This window comes from Uloborus diversus, chromosome 4 (genome assembly GCF_026930045.1).
Source record: "Uloborus diversus isolate 005 chromosome 4, Udiv.v.3.1, whole genome shotgun sequence".
Lineage (NCBI taxonomy): Eukaryota > Metazoa > Arthropoda > Arachnida > Araneae > Uloboridae > Uloborus > Uloborus diversus.
This window is the reverse complement of record NC_072734.1, coordinates 154,182,229-154,208,578: the sequence shown is the minus strand read 5'-3', so window position 1 is coordinate 154,208,578 and position 26,350 is coordinate 154,182,229. Positions and strand designations below refer to the sequence as shown.

At 32.1% G+C, this 26,350-nt stretch overlaps 1 protein-coding gene across 1 annotated transcript in view; it reads right to left on the bottom strand.

Annotated features, from left to right (window-relative positions):
• The window catches only part of LOC129220932 (tachykinin-like peptides receptor 99D), a 60,953-nt gene that overhangs the window by 2,511 nt on the left and 32,092 nt on the right, over positions 1-26,350 (bottom strand). Inside the window, exons 2-3 of the mRNA XM_054855367.1 lie at positions 14,377-14,477; positions 2,059-2,149 (exon numbers count right to left, since the gene is read on the bottom strand). Coding sequence (XP_054711342.1) covers positions 2,059-2,149; positions 14,377-14,477 — 192 coding nt within the window. The remainder of the gene's footprint in view (positions 1-2,058; positions 2,150-14,376; positions 14,478-26,350) is intronic.

Genomic DNA, 26,350 nt, shown 5'->3' with positions numbered 1-26,350 from the left:
GAGCTGAGCAAGTAAACAGTCTTCTGTTCGCTTTTAGGAAACAATCATCCTTATTTCAATTTTAAATTTCTTCCCGAGTGATGAAAGACATTTCTGGTTCAAGAAGTAGCTTATGTCTGGTATGAATTTTAATAAGGTATGCTTGACGTTACATATTACGGGTCTCTTTTTTACGCAGTATTCATCTTATGCTTTGTTCTAAGAAAGAGAGAAAAAATATATCGTACTTTATTACTTGCTCTACTTCAGCATTAGACCTATAAATTTGTAGGGGAAATTTTTGGTATATGTAAAAATGTATAGAAATAAGTAATATATAAATTAATGCAAACTGTTTTTCAACAGATTTTTTATTTGTTTGATCAATTTGATTGAACGTTCAAAGATTTATCATATCTTGTATTTTGAAGCTGTTTGTTCTCATAGTTTTTATTTAGTTATTATTATTTTTGATTATTTGCTTCATTTTTTTATTTTTGTGTTTCACTGCTGTTTTGCAAAGTTGATAAGATAAGTAAGTATTTTTGATTGCTTTATTTTAGTTGTTTTGTTGTTGCGTTATTACAGTTAATTTTTTTTTTGTGTTGGAGCATTAATCCGAAAAAATAGGTAACTGAAATTCGAGATATAGAGGTTTGCTTACGAAATTTCCTTCGGAGATAAACAGGGGCAAAATGTTGAACTTAAACAGAAAATTTAAAAAAAAGTGAATAATTTCAACATAAGTAGTCTTCGAGGCATGCTAGCAAAAAAAAAAAAAAAAAATCAGCGTTTTAATATTTCAGTCGCTCATATAATTCAGCTATCGATAACTGTATTAAACTACTTGAATATTGCCTTTCTTAATTCACAGTAGTTACGTGCGCTTTACCAGCGTTAGTAATCAGTAAGATGTTGGGATCCATTGTCATATAAAATCCAAAGGACAGTACGGAAGTTAATACAAGAAGAAATTTTTCGGTTCTGCTGTTGATTAAGATTGTTGGAGTATTTGCCCCAAAATATATATACAACAGAAATTCGAGACATAGATTTATTTTCGTAAAGATAAATATGGGCAACATATATAATTCAAGCAGAAAATCTCAAGGATTTAAACCTCAAATGTGTCCTACAACAGTTCTTTCCTCCTAAGTTTTTTTCCCGAGCTTGAGAATATCTCCCCTACTTCAACATGGAACAGTTTATAGCAGTTTTAACATTGGATGGACATACCAGGCCTTTTTTGGTTGATAACAATCTCAACTAACGAAACATATCCAACTTTAATGATGTCGACAATTACTCCAGCCAAACCTTCCAGTTATTTTGTAAGTGAAATAGCATTGTTACCTCTAGCATTCAGCACAGAGTCTGAAGACTCTCAAAGCGAAGTTAGCTGCTTCAAAAGAAGCTAATTGGTTCACTCAATACAAACAAGCCTAAATATTTATAATATGATAAAATACATTTTATAGTTAAGAAAGAAGAGCAATGAGCATTTTTGAGCAAGTCTGGCATTTTTTAGTCAATTATTGTAACTTCATTTATGTCCAGCAGCTTTTCTCCACTAGCAGATGAATTAAACAGAATTGCGTGAATGGAAAGGGTATCTCTGCACAAAGCAAGTTTTCAGTTTTTAGTCTCTCAATTTATTTAAAGAAAGAAAACACACTGAAAGAGAAAACAAGCTTTCGGTGTCTTTTTTCATCACATATTTAAAAAATCCGACAGGTCGTGGCGATTTTTAAAGTATTACGTTTCTGTAAGTTTAATTGCGCAAAATTCGTTCACTCCCCGCAATACTTCGTTCAAAAGCAAAATTTCTGATACTTTCTCATCATATTTGGATTGCAGATTCCTTATTCCTTCCTTTTTTTCTCATTCATTGCTTCGGAATTCTACTTTAAGCATCATGGCATAAGTATTTTAAACGGAAAATTAATGGATTATGGAAATTTTTAAATGGATTCAGCAAGATTAAGTTCAAAGATTATTTCTTCATAATTTTGCAAAAACATAGACAAATTTCTAAAATGTTATGGCAGTAATAATAATAAAAGAATTGGTGTTACTTACATTATAAATGGCATAAATAAAGGGATTGTAACATGAGTTGCTCATTGCTAGCCAGTGGCAGAAGAACCAAATAACGTTAATGTACCTGTAACTGCAAAAGAAGAATAATTAATTACTGGTATCTAAACAAAATAAACCAGATCCATACTAAGTGCGTCAAACTTTTTCAAGCATATTTTTTTTCCATTAATAAAAGTGCGCTTTTTTAAAATAAAAACTCCCTTTCTCATAAGAACTGCGATTTTTTTTTTAAAAAGTGTATTCCTTAAAGTAAGTAAAAATTTGCATTTTTAGGAAATAAAATTACGTTTTTCTTGAAAAAAAGTGCCCTTAAAAGATTGCACTGAATCTTTCGTAAAATTATCAAATTTGCATATAAGACGAAATAAGCTTATTAACGAGCTAAGATAGAAAATTTAATTTTTAATGCAACTACAACGGATGAAAAATTCTAAACGCTATCACAGTTTCCAAGAATGCGCATTTGAACATTTTACTACTGTATTAAATGCAATCAAGTACCATACAGTAAGGAAATGTGGGGCAAAGAATTTCTTTGGTAAAATGATTAAGACGACTGAGTTTTTTTAAAAATGAACAAATTGGAAATTTGTTTTGAAAATTACAGTACATAAAGAAAGAACATTTTATTTTATAATAAAACTAGCGTTGAAATAATATTAATTTTTGGCAGTAAATTTGTAGCAAAGTAAAAAAAAGAATTTAATGAAATATTTTCTATTCGATTATGAAACATGTTTTTGATCAAAAGAATCAGTAAATAAAAGGTAGAATGAAATAATGAAAAGATAATGAAACTATAAACGAATAATTAAATGAATAAATCAATCAATTTAAGAAAAATAAATAAGTGAGTAAAAAATGAATTAATAAGAAAATAAGTGAATGAATGAATAAATAATTGAATTAATAAATGTAGGAATGTAAATGAATTAATTAATAAATGAAAACAAAAGCGATTTATACTATTTGAGTGAGTAAATGAAACAAACTATTTCATTTTGCTCCGTCCACTTTGCCCCGTATGGACTTGACTAATTGTACAACTTATTTAAAATACAACTAAATTCAATATTAACTAAATTTTTACTGCATTGAATATTAGGAGGTCTCAATATTTAAAATGTTAACAACATGAACTTTATCATTTTACTGTAACAAAAACGTTTTTGACTTACAACAAAATATTACAATATGAGTATCATTTTTGAAAAATTGCCTGCATTACCAAATGCTATAGTCTTTGACAGTATTTTTTCTGACTGGAATGGAGTACATATGGTATGATATAGTTAAAATAATACCAAATTGGTGTAGCTGAAAGCAGAGTAAATATTTCTACATTTCATTTTTCCAGGGTATTTCACTTTCCCTCTATGTTTCCCTACTAGTTATTTTCATCATTTTATTCAAATAAATGTTTAAAAATTAAAACTTCTGATTATGTTGAAGAAAAAAAAAATAAATCCATGAAACCAGTATTACGAAAGCACCAAATAGCAGAATCATTTCATTCGCGTTGCTTGGGGGTTGTTCTGAAGAACTTTTTAAAAGAGAAAACGCTATCAACTTCCAACTTTAGGCACAAAATAGCAATTAAATAAATAAATAATAAGCATACAAATATAATCTATAAAGAAAGGAAGGAATAATAAAATTAGTTGCTGGTCAACAGTATTTTAGCAATTGCTGTTTAGCAGTGGAAGCTTCGAATACGTTGCAATTGGGTTCACATTATCTCCAAAATACAATTAAGCAAAAACTCGTACGAATTTCTGCATTAACAGTATTTATTTAACTTTTTTTCTTTCCAATGTGGCTGTACAAGAGACCCACCTCAAGAGGCGTGTGAGCCATAACCAGACCTAGTGCATTCCCCAACAATGCATCAGTCTCTCGTGTGTCACCATTAAGGCGCTGATGCATGACGCAGTAATGTTTTTAATGCCCAGTTTCCACCAGATGGAGGCATCTGGGCTCTCATTTGATGCGAAATTGAACTAGGAATTTAATTTAGCCGAGGGATATTCTAAGCCAAACGAATACCCAAGGGATCTTTTACATACCACATAATCATACGACATGACGCAGAAGATTTTCTGCATCTCGAAAATCCACCGACTGGCCAACCAAGGCAGAACCTGGGTCCCCAGGTGTAGAAGGCCAGTGCCTAATCATCATGCCACCAGCCGGCTTATTTATTTAACATTTAATAAATAAATTATTCCTCTCTTATTATTCAACCTTAACCCATTAATGCCCAACTCCGAATTTAATTTTTTTTTTGGCTCTTTATCTTTGTAAGGGTGCTAAATGAACTAGAAAAATGATGAAAAAAATCCTGAGTCAAAATTTAAATTTGGAACTGATGTGATATACCCCACCCTTGGCGACTTTTTCCTGTTGGCGCCAAGAAAGCGTCGCCAAGAGAACGATGTATGACGACATATGTCATACATCGTTCTTAGCGATGCTTTTTTAGCGCCAACAGGAAAAAATCAGATAAAAAAACATGATCAAAGCACTTCAGAACACAATATATATAAAAACAACATAAAAGCACAACAAAAAACATCACGAATATATGCTTCAAAAATGTACAGGGCCGGGGTTTTTTGTAAACATTAAAATACAATGAAATAAATTATTGTATTAATTACAAGTCGAAATTAATGCATTAATTTTTTTTCATCATTTCTCCGGGATACGAGCCCTCGGTCTCATAGTACTTTCGTAATGAGACCTCGGCTCGCCGGCCCTGCCTCGGTCTCATTACGAAAGTACTATGAGACCTCTGGCTCGCCAGGACCTCGCTCCGCTCGGTCCGTTATCCCTCCGACTGTTAATATACATTACAGTCGGAGTATGGTCACAGTTATGTATATTTTCATGACACCCAAGGGTGGCTCCTTCCGTTCAGTGTACAATAATGACACTGTTTTAAGTGTGAAATATGCACCATTATTGTGCAGATTTATTAATAAAATTCAGCATTTTTAAGAGTACAACCGAAAGAACTTTCAATTGTTAACATAAAATTCAGTACCTAAAGGAGGCACGTTAATAGAATGTCTAAATAATTCGTGGCATCGATAAGAATTAACTTTTAGAACAAAATAACCGTACTATTTCTGTAAAATTAATTTACATACAGTAAAAATAAAGTTAAAAACTACAAGAGCCCCTCAAGGATTTGTAAAAACAAAAAATTTTGGAAGTGAGAGGTTTTTTTTGAATTCTAAAATAAAGAACTTACCTTTTTATATGGTATAAATATTCACACTCAGTCTAAAACAATACATCATATGACAATGGCACGTTACAGATACACACCACGTTGGAGTTAACTTTTAATTAACCTTCAAGTTTGAAGAAACTGGCATTTTCTAATGTTTTTACTTCAAAACACAACTAATGAACTTAAACTAACACAAATTAAGCATTCCTGTAAGGTATATTGCACGAAACAACACCACGTATCTCTCCTGCGTGAAACCCAAACAACCCAAGTAAACAAGTTTGAACAGATCTGTAAGATTGCCTTCGGGTTGCTAAACACAGGTTAGTTTGGCCAGGGATGCCATGCATAAAAAATTATCGCCTCATTGGCGAGAAAAATATTTTAATTTTGTGCAAAAAAATCGAATGTCGCCAAATGGGGGGGTACATCACATCTGTACCTTAAATTATAATTCTATATTACGTTACCGCCCTATATATAGGACGCTAGGCACGAGAAGGGACAGGTTTTTACAAATATTTCTACTCTTAAATTTTCCAAAATCAACTGCCTTTTTTATCAAATTTGCATGTATTAAGACAGTAAATGAACAAAAATGCATGTAGCAAATCATAATAATGAAACTATATAATTAAAAATAATTTTAATTATCTGAAAATATTGTAATACTGTGCAGGAAATATAGCATTTAGTTTATTTTAACGAGTGCTTCTAACTTTAAAAATATTTAAACCTATATTTACTTTAAAATAATGCACAATAACAACTACATTTGCAATATAACTGAAAAATGTTTGAGAAAATATTTTTTTTTCTTCTACATCTTTAAAAAAGTTATTCAGTATGAAAGATTTCAAAGCAATTGTCATGCAATCCTACTAAGCATTTATTGCACTTTCTTGTAGATTTCTTACCACAGTATACACACCTCTTTTGTTTTGGATTTACTACTATTAGGTGATCTTTTCCATCAAACCTAACTTCATTGCATACTCTGCTAGACAACTTCTTTGGTTTTCCCAAAACCACACTGATATTTGCTCTCTTGCTGTACTTTGCAAAATATGTTTGGCAGATTTCCCTTCTGAATTGCAAAAGATCCATTTTCTTGTCTTCATAAGAAGGGCATAACCTGTATAGCAGCCATGCATTTTGCACAGGAGCTTCTAAGCCGAACAAAAATAGTGGCCACAACAATTTTTTGGACCGTATGGAACAGCGGTATTGGGTTATGTTCTGATCCATACGGTCTGTTCCACCCATGAATTTATTGTATTGGGAAACAACAAATGGCTGGTCTATCTCAATAAATTTTCTTTCGGCATTCGACCATCGTTTAGCTTGAACTATGGGTGTAACGCTATACTGGTTGGATGCTAAGGTAACAACACTATTGTCATTCCATCTTACTAAACTCAAATTTTTCGCGTTTCAGAAATCATAACTTCCTCGCTTTCGTTTTTTAAAGGATTTAATTTCTTCAAGTGGACAGTTTTCAATTCTGTTTTTTCGCACAGTTCCGGTTGCTCCCATTCTTTTCTCTGTTAATTTATCAATTAAAGCAGGTGAAGTGAAAAGATTGTCAAAATATAAATCATACTGCTTCATAGACTAATAATAAGAGTAGACCGAGCTTTCTCATTCTTGCTGATAAAGAAAATTGGTTCATAGATGTATCATGTGACTAGTGGAAGGGCTTGGCGAAGACTTTGGCAGCATGGTTGCTAGATGGCAGCATTATCTATAGTTTGGCACTCGACATGTATTTTAAGACAATGTGTTTTCATTAAAAAAAACTTCCAGGTGCAGAGATTGAACTGTTTTTCTTTTAGTTATGCATTATTTTGACATTAGTAATAGTTTTTGATCAGTTTTCGGTAACTTTTATTTCATTTGGAGCTGTCAGCGTTGGCGTGAACGAAATGGCGTAATCGTTTTGCGTTAACGCAAAAATATACTAATCGGTATCTTAAATTGAAACTGTAGGTAAAAATCTTACCGTTTGCTGATTCTTCTTGGTCGCTTGCATCTTTTATTGCTTAGAGAGTTATTGAAATTGACTAAAGAAAATGCACAATGCTATCTAAACGAAAAACTCACTATATTAACAAAATATTTACAACTTAGAATAACAAATTTACAAATCGGACTCCATAAAAGATCATTCTTCCGTGTTCCATCAATTCTATTTATTTTATTTCGCGCTGGCGTTGATCGTCTGCTACGATTAACGCCCGCTGTTGCTAGGAAATCCACCAGTCACATGGTTTGGTTTATGAGCAGCAAAAGGGTTGCCATAGCTCGGTCTACTCTTATTATTAGTCTATGTACTGCTTATTTTCAGGGAGTTCGGAAATGAGATCCATTACAACTGCACCTCCCATCCCAATTCCAGATGTGTTGGAAACAGTTCTTGCACCTCTGTATGGTTCAAATTGGATTAGGTAACCAAGTTTGGTGTTTATGCACCAAACTTTATATCCATATCTGATAGGTTTTCCTTTGATGTACTGTTTACATCCGTGATGTCCGAAATATGGAACCATACTTTCATCAATAGACAACTGCTGTTCATCTGGCATATGTCTCAAGAATGTTTCATTTAAGAGGTTGAAGAATGGGCGCAGTTTAGCCATTTTGTCAGTTTTATCTAAATTGCTATTGTCGGCGAAGTGCAAATACTGCATTATTTTTCCAAATCGGCACCGTTGCATGGCTTCGGAAATTGCATTATTTCTTACGTCGCTTGAGTTTTCCCAGTACATTCGTCTTCTTGGGAGCACATTATAGCCACTAGTCAGAAGGATAGCAAAAAACAATTTCAGTTCATCAGCATCAATAACAAAATCATGATCTCCCTTTTGACCGGCATACAAAATAGATTGTTCCAAAATTAGTTGAATTATTTCGCCATTTAGGAACAGTTCAAATAAAGATGTAGGGGACCAATGGACATTTAAAAACGGAGGTTTTTGTTCATTCCATGTTAATTGAAGATAATTGTCTTTACGTAATTCACTTTTGAACCAATTTCGATTTTTCTGGGGAATCTTCTTTTTCATAATACGTTTTTTACAATTCGACGGAGTGTGTCTTACATCTTCTACTTCACTGTCTGATTCACCAATAATTTTTCTTTCTTGATTATTTTTTCGAAGAGTTACAACGGCTTTTGCTCTCAACTGTCCGCCAGTTACATTGTTCATTTCTAAACAGACTTCTTTTCCACTGTCTTCATCAGTTACTTCATTAGATAGGGGATCCAAAAAAATCCATGAAATGTGTCATCATCAGATAACTCTGCCATTAAAGCTAATGCTTCTTCAACTGTCAAACTTAAAACAAAAAGGAAAATAAGCACTGAAAAAAAGTGTCCTCATTTCAAACGTATTTTAAATTTAAAATTATAATTGGAATTTTTCAGAATTTACGCGCGTTTAAAAGCATTCACCGAATCAACTGAATACATGTTTATCCATTACTGATAATTGTTAATCTTCATAATTGTTAATCTAACATATTTCAATCCAATTAAATTTTTACATTAACTAGTTTTATTAATACATTTATTTCTGAAAGCTCTTAAAGAATAAAAAATATTGCATCTATTAGAACATGCAAAAACATCATAAACTATGCGAGAAAACATGCTCTAATGCAAAAAAAAGCATGAAAATAATATGGTTAATTATATTAATAACGTTCCAAATAACTCTTTAATGCTATCCTTACTCAAAACTTATTTTAAAGAAAACACATATTTTCTATATTATACGACGGTAAAACATCATGAATGATCAGCAAAGTTAAGCTTTCACGTATCGGAACAGGTTTGAAAAACCTGTCCCCGTTCGTGCCTAGCGTCCTATATATAGAACGTAACAAAATCGCAAAATTAACAACAATAGAATAATATTTTTAACAGTTTGAGAAATACGTGTTTTAGAAAAAAATACAAGCTACAATAGGAACATAAAAGCTTTTGATATTGATAAGAAATAAAAATTTCAACTCACTTATTGCGCTTTGCCATTTTGAAAAGATGAAAAATCACTTTCTTTGACTTTAGCCAGTAAGAAAAAATAATAAAAAAAAATTAGTGCTGCCACCTTGTGGATAATAGTAGATACAATGTTTCTTTATGATAATCAGTTATTTGATCTGGAATAAAAAATTTTTTTGCCGCGTTACGGATAAATTTGTATGCGTCCTATTAAAAGGACGCTAGGCACAAATGGGTTAAAGAATTGTAATGCATAAGGGAAACTTGTTCGCGATATGAAATTATATTTTACATTTACGTAGGGCGATAATTACTTCTTGAAAGCCTAAACTGCATTGATTGCCTACAAAAGATGATTTTTAAAGATGTCTACCCTATGCAAGCGAATGCAAGCACCCGAGGTACGTTGACATACACTAGGGTGGGCCGAAAATACTTTTTCTGATTTATATAATGGAAAATGCTTAAAAGGTGTCAGTAGTAAAGCAAATTGCACACAGAAAAATTGAAATTTTTGGGACAATTTCTTGATCTACCATAATTACGTTGAAATTTCCACCAAGTCCTGATTTTTGATCAATAAACGTCAAATTTAGCTAGATTATGACAGATTAAGTACAAATAAACATATGAAGTGCTTCCCATGTTGTGAAAAATGTTACGAACATTTGTAAATCAATACATTTACCCGCTGTTAGGAAGCATCTCTTCCTTCAGAAGAAAATTCTCATAACGGTAGTCAGGCTGAGTATTTTTTTTTTTTTGCCGTACTGCATTTATTAGGGACTATAAATAACAAATTTTGTTTACGGTGAGGATTAATGTATGCCAGACACGGATCTGGAGTTGAATGAACAGGTCAAAAATTTAAGAACTGTCAATTTGAACCTAAACGTTTTTAACGAGATGTATGGTAAGTTCTTCTTGTATCTAATGTCCCTGCTCATAGTATTATTTAGAATATGCGTATGACAATATCCAAAAACAGCTTTACAGTCGAGTCCGCTTAATGGAACAGCTAATTTTCCACGAAAAATTATGCAATAAACGGAATATTCCATTATCCGGGATCAAAATAACGAACTTCAACGGATGGTACATTGAAAATTAATTACGTTAAGTGGGATATTCCACGGTATTCTACTAAGCGGGATTAAGCATACCTTTTTAAAGATCGATTTCGAAATAACTTTTTTAACCGTTTAACCGCCGAACTATTGACGGATGATCAAATTTGAGTAATTTTTTGAAATTATGTCTATTTATGTCTAGTAAATACAGAAATAAAATAAAATTTCCAGAAAAAAATTTTTTACTATGATTTTCAGTGTGTTCCATTTTTGGAACATTGGCGTTTTGCATGAAGTTTTTTTTTTCAGAGAATTTTTTTAAACTAAGAGGTTTTGAATGCGGTTTTTATCTTAGCATACTTTATTGTGGAAAAAATAATATTTGAAATTGCATTTGTGTACATATCAGAATTCAGAAAATCCAATACAGAAATATCTAATGCCCATCATATGAAAGGAAGCGTTGCTGGTGAAGTCGTTTGTCGCAATGGAAACATTTCTTAGTCGTATTTTTTTGCACACCGCGCAACGTCCTTGGGATGCAGATACAATATAATGTCCGTCAGACATTCTTGACCGTTTATGTAAATGACAACGAGGCCCTGGAGGACTTTCCACTCGTACTTTTCTTCTTAGGAGGTGAGTTGTTATTTCTCTTCGGAACTCTAAATGCTTCATCTTGACTTCGTGTAAATCACAATGAAGTAACCAACTAGCTACAACTGAAATATTCAGCGCATTACTAAATGATTCCACCACCATTTTTTACTCCTCAAATGAGGTCTGTAGCTCCCTAAAAGTTTATCCAAGACGTCCACACCCCCCATTTCTTCATTGTATCTCTTGATAAGATGAGGTTGTGGCACATCTATCTTGCATTTCTGCGCATTTGAGTAACATTTTACAGACGCAAGTGGCTCATGTGTATAACAATTAGATGCTACTGTAACCACTGCATTATCTTTCCAGCTGCACATGTACACTGATCCATCAGATCGATAGTCAAAATTTCCGCGATCTTCTTTAGAAAGGGCTTTTTTGGATTTCCGTGGACAATGGCCAGTTCGGTTTTCACGAATTGTTCCTGTTGCTCGTACACTTTTTTTTTGATAGCTGAGAAATTAAGTCATATGATGTAAAAAAGTTATCAAAGTATACTTCATGCTTAGACGTGTCAGTCAAAACTGATAATAGATCATTTACAACTCTGGATCCTAATTGCACATCAGGGGATCCTTCTTTTTTGCCTGAATAAATCTCCATGGAATATGGGTATCCACTTGAAGAGCACAGCATCCAAATTTTGAAGCCGAATCTTATTGGTTTTCATCTAATAAACATTTTACATGAATGCCGACCGTAGTAGGGAACCATAGATTCATCTATGCTTAATTTTTCATGAAATACACCAAATTGTTGAGGGTTTTTACACAATTCTTCGTAAATAAGGAAAACTTTTCTTAGTTTGTCATTTTGTTTTAATTCATGGTTGTCCATCAAATGAAAGTTGTTTTTTATTTTTCGAAAACGATTTTGAGGCATAACTGTTAGTACAATTGGCACAGATGTATCTTCTGCACTGCTCCAATACATATCTTCAGAAGGAACAGAATGGTACCCACTCAATAGCAAGAAACCAAAAAATTGTAGGATTTCATCTCTGTCAACATCTATTCTTCCTCAGTGATATTGCCTAGTTCATCAGGGGGTAATTGGCATATATCTACATCTGACAAATCCGAATCTGACAATGTCTCTAAATAAGCCACAGCTTGTTCTACAGTAAGAACTCTTGTAGACATTTTTAAACATTTATGAACAGTTGGTATACGTCAAACAGAATTTCCTTTCGCCCGAAAACAAAGCTAGCGAATTATTGAACTGCATTTAAAATATGAAGAATAAAACTCTCACTAATATTATTTTTTATTATTACGTGACAATGCAGCAGTCCGAGCAGGTGTGGATTCGGAGCCATATAGTCCGTCAAACAGAAGACTGTTATTATTTTCTTTGCTAACGAAACCTCATATCCTTTCAAAATATAAACTTACTTGGTTTTGCCAACATCTACATCAGAGTACATTCAAAATGAGAAAAAAAAAAAAGAAACATATATTACGAAAAATGAAATTTCCCCTTGGAAGTCGAACGATTTACTTCTTGGAAATTTGACTCCCTAAAAGCGCCAATGTTCCAAAATTGGAACATGCTATTTTGAAGGGGTACACCTTTCGGAAATATCATTGTACATTTCTACAAGCATTTTAAAATCATATATTGAAGTATTTTTCTCAACTATAATAAATATCATCACATTTTCTGAAAAAACCAATTTTTGGTAAATTTTATAAGAAAAAGTTGCAAAAAGCTGAAAAAACACTCATCTTTGAAAAATCGCAATAAATAATTGAAAACATATAAACAATCAAGCAGGAAATCAAAAAATACTTTGAAATAAGACTAAACTGTGTTAAAAAAAACTTGTTTATTTTAACGTTATTTCTTGGGAAAATTTTCACTTAAATATGATGTTCCATTTTCGGAACATTGGCGGGTAAACGGTTAAGGACCTTCTTTTGATAGCAATACTTCTTAAGCTTTTATTTTAAAAAGTTCTACTTTGGTTCCATCACCTCAAAGATTTTTGCAGCTACTTTTAGAGAACTGCAAGTATACCCATAAAAACAGTAGGCTACAAAAATGCCACGTATAAGACGTCGAATTTATTCATTTATTCTTTCATTTACTAGCGTTATTTATTTATTTATTTATTTATTTGCGAACGTACTGATGCCTGGTATTTAATAGGAATAATACTAATAAGTACTTCATAATGTAGAAACTTTGTAAACCATTAGATTTCTTTTTAGTAATCTTCTAAACTCAACAAACGTCAAAACAATAATTTGATAAGAGTTGCAAAAATGATGGTAAAAGAAGATGGTAAGTATTTTTAAATAGCATATTAAAATAATACCAAATCCATATGCATATACTTTGCACGCATAAAAACATTAAAAGCAAAAAGTAAATAAATGTACACAAGTTCTGGTCCAATCTGACGCAATAAACGCCTGTTAGCAAGCCAAGTAAAAGTGACGGCGAAATCGTTTCTGACGTAAGTGGTGACATTTATTCAATTTGGTTCAATTTATGAAAAAGAGCAGTCAGGCGAATCTTTTTGCTTTGTTGACAATCCAAGCGCTGATTCGTTTCTCGATCGCTTTTATTTGCGCAAAGAAATATAGGAACACATCTTCCACTCCAGTTATTCAATTTTGGGAAGCAACCGATTTACGTTGAAGTCGAAACGAATTACCTAAATCCTCCAAGGAAACTGAGTAGAAAAATGTTAATATGTAAACCCTGAAATATATATATATATAGCTTAAATCAGTAGTGCATATGCATTTGTTTAAATAATTACTTATACAAGAAATGACGTTTTTCTAAATAAAGTTATGGCAATATTGGCCAAACATGAATTTTGGAAAAAAGAGTAGTATGTACAAAGGAAATAAACTTAAGTGAAAACAATCCTAAAAATGATCTTAGGTAAAAGTTTGACTTATAATTATGAAAGAGTCTTATTACGCTGGATAAACATCGTAATTTATCCATATTTAATCATCCTAAACTAGAGCATTGATTAATTTTTATCGATTGTAAGGAATATTGCCAAATCTGAAAAACGTTACATTGTTAAAACTGCAGGTTGCATATGTCACGTAATTAGAGTAAAACATTGTAGCATTAGAGGCGAGGGTGCCTTTTTTCTACCAATGGCACAGTAAGAGGTGTTGCGATACAGAACCAAATCAGCATCTATAAGGGTGCTGTTGAGGTGCCTTGAGAGTCTAATAGCACTCTCAAGGAGGTCCCGCTGGTACTACAACGTTTCACTCCAAAACTTGCCATATCCAACCTGCAGTTTTAAAAATATAGACATAATGTAAGAATATAACTAGAAAAAGAATTACCTGTTTATTTCGGGGAAAATTTCTTGCAAGATATTGTACATTTGAAAAGGAAGCCAGCATAGAGCAAACAGAAGGACGACGATGAACAACATCTTTATAACCTAAACAAAAAAAGTAAGGTGTAACTTATAGTTAACTTTGCAGTGTACACAGATTGTGATATACAGGGTGATCTGTTTTAACTTGCAAGATCTTTATTTTCGCAACCGTTAATCCTAGATGTATACTTCCAACTGCAAAAATGTTCAAAATCAGATGCAGAGTAAATATATTGAAAGTTTGGAGCAAAATAAAAATGAGTCAAAAAATACCAAAATTTAACTTTTTATACGGGCCCGGCCCCCTAACTTGTGTTTAGGGAAATAATCTCCATTGAATTTGTAACTGATACAGATAATTTCAGAATCCAATGAAGAGAATTTGTTATTTTTTATTTAAGAAAATCGAATGGATTAATCGAAGTTAACTAGCATATTTGAAAAAATAAATAAATAAATAAATAAACACATTAAACCAAGAGAAAAAAAAAACAAATATTTCATTACATTGATGATTAAATGAATTAGTAACTAATACAAATTATTGATAAAATCAATGAATAAAAATTGTTATTTTTTATTAAAAAAAACCTCGATCTTAGCTAGGTTATCTGAAGAAGAACTGATGAAGTCCCGAAAGTCTCAGAAAGAACCATTGTCTTATCGCCGTTTATGAAACAAACATAAACAGCAAAATTCACTTCGAAAACATGCGGTAGAAAAGCAGTTAATTTTACATCAGAAAACAGAAGAAAAACATTAAATTTAACACTGAAACTGTCTTTGAAATAATCAAAAAATTAACATTTTTAATACAAGTTTTAAGCGGAAAATTTCATTTTCAATTTCAAAGGAAACTTTTATTTGACAAAAAAATAAATCTAATAGAAGTATTAAAAATAAATGCTCAAGAAAAAAAAAAGACACCGATGAAAAGGCTACAATTTTTCATTTCTTAAGATTTTAATGACGCGTTCACGAAACAAAAATGTACCTCTATATAAAGTACATAGCATAAATATAAAATATTTTTGAAAAGACTGCTTATTTTTACAAAACAGAAAAGAAAAGAAAACTCGCAATTGACAAGCGCTAAAAATACTCTAAAAATCACTCCACATTAAAAAAAAAAAAAAGTTCAGCGAAAGTTCATTAAATATTATTCTTTTTTCAGTATAATGTCGAACTCTGAATACCATAAAGAAGCAATACAATTAATCTTTAAATGCATCGTGTTGCCATTTCGCAACATACTCAATTTAATCTTTTAAAATATTTTAAGAACAAACTGAATCTCCGTAGTTGCGAAGAAAATACTCACTGAACATGCTGTTAAATAGATTTTAAACTCGTAAATGAACCAATCTGATGGAAAATAATTTTTTTTTTTGGCATTCCAAATTCAAGACATTTATTTTAGTTTAGTGCACATCAAAATGCTTACTTCTTTTAAGTAAGACAAATAGAGTTTTACGACTACTTAAGTAGTTAGGCATTTTTACAATTTTTGTCAACGTTTGAGACTAATATTTATTGTGTTTCCAGTTTAAGTTCGATGTTGTCAAGTGGTATTTTAACCATAAACCATACGTAAATTAAACTATCATTTTTAAAGTATTTTTCTTATGTTTGGAACAGAAGCCCAAAGAACATATTATGCACTTTAGGGTTAAACTCAATAAAATTGGTAGTAACAGAGTGTCATAGAGCAAGAGATATATAGATAAAAAACACTTATTGGTTTTTATTATATACACAACTAAAAAAGAAGCTCACTGAGCTGATTAATAAACTTAACTTCAACATCTGATCAGGCATTACATCATTCACCCTATAACTATCACTTGTGAACAAATTCTGAAATCCACGCATATAACTAGAAAAAATAGTTACGCCATCTAGGAAATTTACATATTGTTGTTCTTCTTCGCATTTTCAGTTCGAATACTATCAAGAATTTTTCGTGATGGAGTATGATTGATATAGGTATGACTCAATGTATCCAGTAACGGATCTACAATGTCGCAGTTGCAAGGAGCCTCCACGAACCACAACAAGAGGGCCCCAAAAAGGATCCAAAACGACGCATGAAAAATTGTTTACGCTAGAAAAAGAGGTCTCTAAGTGTGCGAATCCGTTGCCAAACGTATCCTTTAAATTCGCAATCAGTTCGACAAGGTGGATAAATGTTTGTTTTCAGTATGACTGACCTACGATTAACCGCTTCCCATTCACTCCCGTCAAAACTACGAGTTGAATTTTATCTTCTATTTCTCGATCCCGTTTCGGACCGAAGCGTAAAAAGTTCCAGCTAAAGCGCAATCTAAAAAGCAAAAACAAATAGTATATTACCGTAATAAGCCCAAAAGTAGTATCCGTACTTTTTATCAAAATGGAGTTATTGTTACGAGAAGGTTTTTAATAACATATTTTACTACTATACAGTGTTTTATGGTCGTTTGAGAATGGGAAATATTCTTTGAAAAATTCTGAAAAAGTGGAATCTGAATCAAATATATGAATGGCGTAAATCTTTAAAAAGGAATTTCTTACTTTGAGCTCAGCTGCAGCTGCGATTTTTGTGCTTTGCCAGGTAGTACATTGCACAAACACTTTTATTTAAAAAAAATGATTAAATAAAAATATAGGCCACTTTATGAGTTTCTTGAAAATAATAAGATTGTTCAGGGTGTAACTTGGAAGTTGGAAAGTTATGCTTCGCAATATTTTTTTTTTTTTTAACTCGGCTATCATTTTTATCAGATCCATTCTTTAGAATTTCTGAGATATGATTTTTTTTTTTTTACGATCTAATTTTTGAAAATATGAAGCAGTTTAAATAAGTTTCGGGAAATGTTTCAAAAGTATGCATATCTATTCGTAACTCCAATAAACTACAAGGGGCACCGCAGCCACCGCCGAATGCCGGAGGAAAAGGGTAAAACAAATGCATGCCGTAGGGTATAAAATGATAATGAGCCTAGTAATTTTTGTTTGTATGAAGGATTTTTTTGTTTTATTCGTTTGAAATTAATATTTTAAGTCTTGTGGATATTCTGGCCCACGTAGAAAGAAACGAGAAATCAAGAAGCATTACTAAACGTTAGAAATTAATGCAAAACATGTACTTTGTTGTTCTAAAGCAGCCATTTCCACGATGTTAAATTCGATATTTATAAATTTTTGGTGGAACTACATTTTTCATAACATTTAATACTGAATAATTTATTTATATGACAATACTATGGTTTTTCAAAAGAAAAAGATGATATTTCTTTGGCTAGCTCTAATTGTTTTATATTTCTAGCCGAGTTATTTCTAAGGTTGCCAAATCGGTTAATTTTATTTTTTTCCGTTTCCTATGTTTCTAATTTCTAAATTAAATGATTTAATTATGTCATGCTACGCAAATCATCAGTAAAATTCTCACGGTAGAATGGTGTTAGTTTTCTTTTTGATTGATTTTCCATTATTTCTTTTGGAATTCTGTCATTTTATTCCAATCATCATAAAACTTTTTTACTGATAAGCGAAATCTCGCCAAGGTTCCTTGCTAGCCCAATACTAAAACTATAACCCTAAACACATGTTCGGCGAATCTCTTCAGCCGATAATGTAAGAAAGAAAGTACAGTTGACGTACTGTTTTCGCGATTAAAATTCTCAGCTTTTGTTTTTTCTAGTTCAAATTCTAAACATTCTTTCTCGGTGAAAATTTTTCATTCCGTTCTGCGACAATATTTTCAAGAACATATTTTGCATACTGTCCATTGCAACTAAATGTTGCAGCAAAATAAAGTCAGTTAAATTAATTATTTTTGAAATGTTTAGAGATGAACGCCTTAGTTCTTTAGCAAATGTTATCAAATCCTCCTTTCGAACTTTAGATAAAATTAAAACCCCATACTTATACAAATTCACACAAAACAATATAAAAAAACCTGGTAAAATACTTTATACTCTTTCAAATAAAATGCTTCGAACAGACGAGTATATTCGTCGCTAATTTCATGCCGAAGCGAATTTTGTTAATCCAGAGTTTTCTTCTATTTACACTTTCGCTATTTCCAACAATCAACTCACTTTTTTGGGAGAAATAATGCAAACGAACATTAGGTAGATTTGCGCAATTTAACAGATTTACTTTTTTAAAACAAAATTACTGCTTTATAGGAAGTAGTTACGAACAAAGGTCTGAATAATGGGGTCGTTTCCAAAATTTTAAAAGTATTTTTTTTTTTTGAAAGAGCATGCTTAAAAACATAGGATCTGACCATTTTTTAAATAATTTGTTTAAGTTTAATACTTTTAAAAATTACTTAAATCAGTGTGCTTTCATTGTTTATGTCTTCTGCGGATAACATCATAAATGATAAAATGCCATTCAGTGTTGCCATTCACAAAACAAAATATTTAGTTCGCATCTTTACTCAGATGTATTGGCAACGAAATGGTTGATAGCAAGCATAGAGCGCAATTTTAATTCGCTTCTTGATTATCATAACGTGGAAACGCGGTACAAAGATGCGCCTAAGAGCATCATTTGTGACGACATCAAGATCACGCCTTGTGTGAAAAATCGGACAGTTTAAAAAATTAATTAAAAAATAACTGTTGGGAAAATGAAAGTTTTTTTTGGGTCCATGTTATTTTTTTTTTGCTTATTCTATCAATTTCAGTGACAAAAAGTACCAATTTTGACTGAAGGAAACAACCCCATTGTATAAATGAAAAGAGTGGAATCGGAGATAACATTTTGTTAAGGAACTCAAGTTCTTGGGAGAAAATCTTGTTTCACAAGCATAGTTTGAGAAATTAAACGACTTTTCAATCATGGTATAGTCAACGTACTCATTACACAACGAAATAGCTGTGAAAAACTTCGGTAACGCACGCATCAGTTCAATAACAAATGGTTTCTACTTATGTGCTACCGATATGATCATTTCTGACACGACAAATTTGCCGATTTTTGATCACTGAACATCGTTAATTAAAGAATCGAAAATTAAAAGCATTATTATTTTCATCGCAGAAAAATTGTTTTAAATAAGGTTGTTTCCTTCAGTCAAAATTAATAGTTTTAGTCAGTGAAATTGATAGAAAAAGCGAAGAAACCCAGAAAATACTCTTATTTTCCCAACAGTTATTTTTTAATTATTTTTTTAAATGTCCGATTTTTCAAACAAGACGTGATCTTGATGACGTCACAAATGATGCTCTTAGGCGCGTCTTTGTACCGCGTTTCCACGTTATGATAATCAAGAAGCGAAGTAAAATTGCGCTCTGCGCTTGCTATCAACCATTTCGTTGCCAATACACGTGAGTAAAGATGCGAATTAAATATTTTGCTCTGTGAATGGCAACACGAAATGGCATTTCATCATTTGTAATGTCATCAGCAGAAGCTAGACAATGAAAGCGCACCGATTTAAGTATTGTTTTTAAATATTAAACTTAAAAAAATTATTTAAAAAATGGTCAGTTTCTTTGTTCTTAAGCATGCTCTTTCAGAAAAAAATACTTTTAAAATTTTGGAAACGACCCCATTGTGAAAAAAGAGGCCGAGAAATTAATTTATTTTTCGTTTTAATTTGCGCTACCGACATGATGCTTCATTTGGTAGAAATAGAAAAGTAAAGATTGGAAAATTCTTACCTGTAATTCTATATAACTGAAGTGAAATCTTTCGATTGGAACCTATATATCACACAAAAGGCTTCTTCTCGTGCAATCCATTGGAGTCAAATAATTGTTTTTTTTTCTTACCAAAAAATAACTATAAATTGTTGCTGAAGCTACGGAGCTAGAGTCTGAGTTGGGGAATTGGAGTCCGAGTAATTTTCGGGTACCTGAGTCAAAGTCGGAGTCGACTAAAATTCTAAGAGTCGAAGTAGGAAATTGGTCATCAAGAGCTACTTCCAACAAAATTTGTTTGAAGTAAATCCGCCTTTAAGTTCGGAATCTAGATTGATTTTTAGTTTCCTCGTAGGCGTTATTGTTTAGGGTTTTGAATAGTTCAAAACAGAACGGAAACTTGTTCAAATCAAAAAAAAAAAAAAAAAAAAAAAATTCAATACATGTTCTATATCAAGATTTTTTCCTAACAAAGTTTTTAAAATCAAATTCGCCTCTAAGTTTGGAATTTATATTTGTCTTGAGTTTCCCCGTAGACATGCTATTGTTAAGTTTTAAAACTGTTCGAAACTGAAGGAAAAATTGTTCAAAGCAAAAGTGAAAATTGAACAAAAAAAAGTTGGTTTGAATCAGAATGTTTAGTCAAAAGTTATTAGGAGGGAGGGGGGCGGGAACTGAAAGACCGAGAGACACTTTTCCTCCATCTCAATACCCTACTTTCCAATTTTTATTTTTTCAATATTTTTTTAATAGTTTTATTTAAATTTTGACTTTTTTTTTTGTTTTTCGCGATATTTTTAAGATGCATTAGCACCTTTTCGTGCTTTTGTCTTCTTTTTCTGACTATCTTTTTAAAGTAGGCTAAAAAAATGAAATTTAACATTTTATTTCTGTTCAACATAAGCCAGAAATCCACTGTAAAAAAGTTTCGGTGCATAAATATTTTTTTTATATTCAGAGCGATGCATAAAAATAAGTGAGAGTAAATAATAAAATTGCAAAACATAAGGTGCAGAAGTAAGAACCCACCTTACTAAAGTTATTTCAGATATTTCCACGATGTTTACAGATTATATACTAGTAAAACAAATTTAGTTTTTTCATTTGAATATTTCCTATACTTGTTATCAATGATTTAAAGGCCTAGAGTCTAAAACCTTCTGGCGTTTTTAAGCCTTGTTGGCGGTATTTTTCGATTCAGATAAACATTTTTGGGGTGGCAACACTTTTAGTTTGTTGACTTTAGAAGCTGAACTTTTCGGAGAATACCAAGAACTATTTCTAAGACAGTAACATTGTATTAGTTATATTCGCTTTGTATACATGACGTAAATAATCTAAGGAAATATTTCTTCCTTATGGAATCTGTATATCTCGTTTATACAATTAAATATTGACTCAAGGTTTATTTTCCCAAATAAAGCAGCAAAGATGCATCTTCGGGAAATAACAGCATTTACTTGACTTTTTTGAATGTGTATAAGATCGAAAATAAGTTCTTCCAGAAATTCAAAAATTCAAGTTGATAAAAAGTTGTTTTTACAGACCCAAATATACCACAACAAATTTTATTCCATTGGAAAAATATTTAGGTGTCCCATAGGGTGCCTAAAACTTGTAATCTTCAACAAACATTCTTTTTTTTTTGTTGTTGTTGTTATATATATTTTTAAATAAGTGATAGTTTTTCAATTTTTAATTTGACTGACGTAAGCTCTAAAGTTGAATATTAGTGTTAAAAAAGGGGATGGATTTTTTGAGCAATATTTAGGCCTCTGTCTCTAGCATTAAAAAATATGTATACTTTTAAATAGTTAAACGTTGACTTATGCAAAAAAAAAAAAAAAATATTGCGCGGCGTGAAAAATGCTTCTGATACTATATTTGCAGATTTTTATGAAAAAGGACCTCCAAATCTAACCCATTTTCCCGCCATCATTCACCGCTGTTTGGTTAAAGCTCCCAACTTTTTTCCCCCCTTTTTGACAGTATCATTGCTATTATTTTAACCTGGAGGGGAACGGAGCAATATATTAACCACTTACATTCTTCCGACAAGCTATCGAGGTGAAAAGTTCAAAATCATTTTTTAAAAAATGACAAAGAGGAAGACTTTGATGTCTAATTGGAACCTGTTCGATCCATTTTTTTTAAAAATAACATGGTGGTCAAAGCATGTCGTACCGTGCACACTTTATTGATCGAAATGAGTTAATTTTCAGAGGACTAAACTTTGCTGTACGAATTAATTTTTGCTTTCTTTTTCTTTCTTGAGTGAAATACAGGAAGTAATGTCTGTGAAAACCTTTTCACTATAATCGAGGCTTGGGTTAAAATTTACTTCCTCCAATCGACTGTTACGAAGATTTTTCGGCCTGTCCGTACACTGTAAAAATGATTCAAAACGTTCCTTCAAAATAATTAGCAGCTATTGTGTCCGATTTCTGGCAGTAACATATCTTGCAAAAACCAGGAACGTTTTCCGCTAAAGGTCAGTAACATTCCTGATTTTATCCCTGATTCTTTCTGAAGATTTTGGAAATTTCAGTGGTTAAAGCGGGTCTGGAACCTTCAATTCTGAAAATTAGGTAGGTAGGATTAATGAAATTTATTAAAATATCCCGGTTTACTAAGAGAGCTTTAGAAGCATCAATGCAGATTTATTCTGTCTCATTGGGAGCTTAGTCACGGGCCGTAAACGAAGTAATGCCTTATTTAACACGCTCAGTCAATCTTTTAAATAGGTAGCTAAAAATAAATTTCACAACAGTGAAAACACTGCATTCGTGCAACTTGTAGCAATTCAGGAAACTTTTCTGCAAAAATACATGATTTTACGAAGAAATAGATGAGAACCTGTGAAATCTCGAAAAAGTCCGTGGGAATACTAATTCACTCAGTGCCCTTTTTTCAAAACGAATTATAACAGGAGAGTCAACAGTCATAACAGATTGATGCTGTTTCCTAGCAAATATTCCCACAAGTTTTTGAGCATTAGTCAAGCTTCGGTCTAGCATACAAAAAAAGAATAATCTGTTTTCTCCAAGTTAAGTAAATTTTGTGTTGAACGTTTTGAAGCTTATTGTGAATAAATAATACTTGTAAAGAAGGAACAAATGTGTATAAAAATAGCAGAATTTTATCCTGTTTTGAGAATTGTATTTGTATGAACTGAAATGTTATTACATTTTTTTTTGCATGTTAAAAATAAATCCAACCTTGGCGACGGGGCAAGTTTACGCGTTGACGTCGGAGCACCTTTACTCACATTCTTACTGTCTTACTTAAACGTGCCCCTGACACTTTTTTCGCTCCAAACTGTCTCAAACCTTTTTAGTATTTTCCGGTAATTTAGTTTTGAAAATTACCATTTAATTTTTAAATAAGTTACACATTCGTATCTTATAGCTTAGAATCATATAGTGCTGTCTTCATGCCCCTTCAGCTTTATTTTTATACACTATTCCGTCAAAAATAAATTTGCTTTATTTTAACCATGGTAAGACATTAGTTCAAAACACTACCAGAATCATGTTAGGTGTCAAAATAACGATGCGTTAACGTGAAGTTTACGCAACCGACTCGAGCTCAAAAATATTTTTTTAATGGTTAAAAACACTACCAGAATCACGTTAGGTGTCAAAATAACAATGCGTTAACGTGAAGTTTACGCAACCCACTCGGATTTAAAAATAGTTTTTTTAACGGCTAAAAACACAAACTAAGCAACAACTGAATACACCAATTTTGACTCCATTAACTGCTTCATAAAACCGCAATGTTTAAAATTTCCTAAATTAAAACATAAAAATTAGAAAATTCATTGAAAAAAATACGCGTAAACGTGCCCCGGTCTACCCTACGGACGACCGTATAGGAAGACAAAAGATCCATTTTGCCATCTCTGAATTAGCTATCACTAGCATTTTATGCGAACACGGTAAAAGCGATTCATAAATGTTTCAGTTAAAGAAGGGGCAGCTAATGTGCACATTTTTTTGAGGGTAACATATCTTTCAAAAAACATTAATGTTTTCCTCTAAACCTTCCTTGTTCTCCTAAAATCTTAGTGAACAATTTAGAAGTATCTCGCTGCAGTTTAGTCATGTCTCTGGTACTGCAAGTGAAAACTTAGGTAGGCTTAAGAAAATTAGCTTGGTAACTTCCTGGTATATCAAAAATGCTCCTGAAGCATTATCGTAGCCGTAGCCAAAACTAAGATAGAATCGCAAGTAAGTACTAAGTATCTTACTTGCCTGAAATTCTTGCAAAGCTTCCGAAACCAGATACTTTCATTTCGCTTTCATTGGAAGCTTAGTCAGTCTGGATGAATCTTAATCGAGTTGAAGGTGATACATCTACTAAATCCTTACTGCTCAAAGTCATTGCTTATAGCAATACATAATTACATTGTTGAAGTCATGCTCACAATAATATTAGGGGGGTGAACACAGCTAGAAAATATCGCTAAGGAATCTTATCGCTATCACCGCGTCCATCGCATATTATGCAGTGAAGGCAAGCTGTTTTTTCTGCACTGACACTACGCTAGCAGAGAAACAACATCTACAGCGCATTGTCGTAGCGTGAGGGGTTGCGAATACGCTGTAAGCCTCCCATTTCAAAACGAATCTTTCATACACTTTTATTCACAAGATAGTATTTATTTTCGACGCAAAAAAAAAAGTATTCTTGTTTTGGAAGAAATGAAGAAATAAAAATTGTGTTTCTGACAAATTTAAAGTTTTTGCAATCAAGGATTGCAGCTGGATCTAAAATATTGCTTTTTATTCTTTAATAACTTAAAAATGTTTTTCACAACAACGCGTCACAACAAGTCTGCTTTCAAGCAACTTGTAGCAATTCAAAAATCGTTTTGAGAAATTTATTTGATTTTTACGGAAAATTGATGAAAACCCGTTTTAACCCGAAATGCTGTCTGAAACTAATCCATGAAGTTTAGGAAGTCAGCAAAGAAAAACAGAGATAATGACTTAATTTTACTATCAACAATTTCCCTATATAGCGTAGTGCTTGATTTCTGCTCTGTATAAAATTGTATACGTTAATGTAATGCAGCGAAACATGTAATATGGAGGAGGTGGGGGTATGGAAAAATGTGGCCTTTGTGATCAAGATGGAAGGAGATTACAAAATAATGAAAAAAAAGGTAACAATTTTTAATTTCTAACTTACATTAAAAAATTCCAAGAAATCTTGACGTTTGGGAAACATGCTATTGTTTAAAGCAGTGCTTCTCAACCTTTTTGATTAAACGGCACATTTGATAATTGGCTCGATCCTTGCGGCACACTGAATCAGATTTCTTATGTCAGTATGAACAATATTTTCTTCATTCACAAGTAAAATCTAAGAAAAGAAAAAAACAGCGCTTCCATGTCGATATAACAGTTGATCTTTTATATATTTGAAATATTTTAATTATTTCAGTTTCTTTAGAAATCGGAATAAAGTTTATGAAGAATTTTAGTGCTTATTACGATCAGCAAGTGCCAAACTTTTACTCACTGTATAAAAATTCCGAAACGTTACTGGTTATTTCCGTGGTACGTTTCGTGATTTCAGAGGTTTTCACCTATTTCCCCCAAAAATCAAGTATCTTCGCAAAAAAGTTTGGTGGTTGCTCTAATACCTCTGGAGCTTTCTTGGTAAATCAGGAAGGTTCTAATCGAATAAATTAAACCTATTTAATTTTTCTAGAAGGTTCACGACTGGCTTTAATAGAAGAGATTTCTTAATATTTCAGAAAGACTTTTATCAGAAAACGTTTTTTGTTTTTGTAAGATATGTTACTGGAAGAAATTGGGCACATCAGCTGCCTATTATTTTCCAGGAACGTTTCTGAATCGTTTTTACAGTGCTTAACATGACTTAGACACTTGTGCCTGTTTTGAAGAAAAGTGGCGCTTTTTATTCACCTTTATAATGGGAAGAGCTGCAGGAAGTTTTTAAATCGAGGATCTAGACAAGATATTTTGTTGGTCTTGACATTAGGGTGGTTCAAAAAACTTTTTTTCAGCTAGAGTCCAGGACACCCCGTATTTTTTTAGACTCACTAATAGTATTATGCTGTAAAAGTTTTAGCTTCATACTCAAATTTTAAGAGGGTGCTCAATGACCCCTTAAGTTAACATTTGCCGTACAAATTTAGAAATATTGAATTTCCACAGCTATTTTTTTTTTGTAAATAATTACTTGATTGCAATGTATATGCATATTACTATCCACAAGTCTAAAAATATTGAGGGGTGTCCTGTTACCTAGGGGAAAAATTTTTTT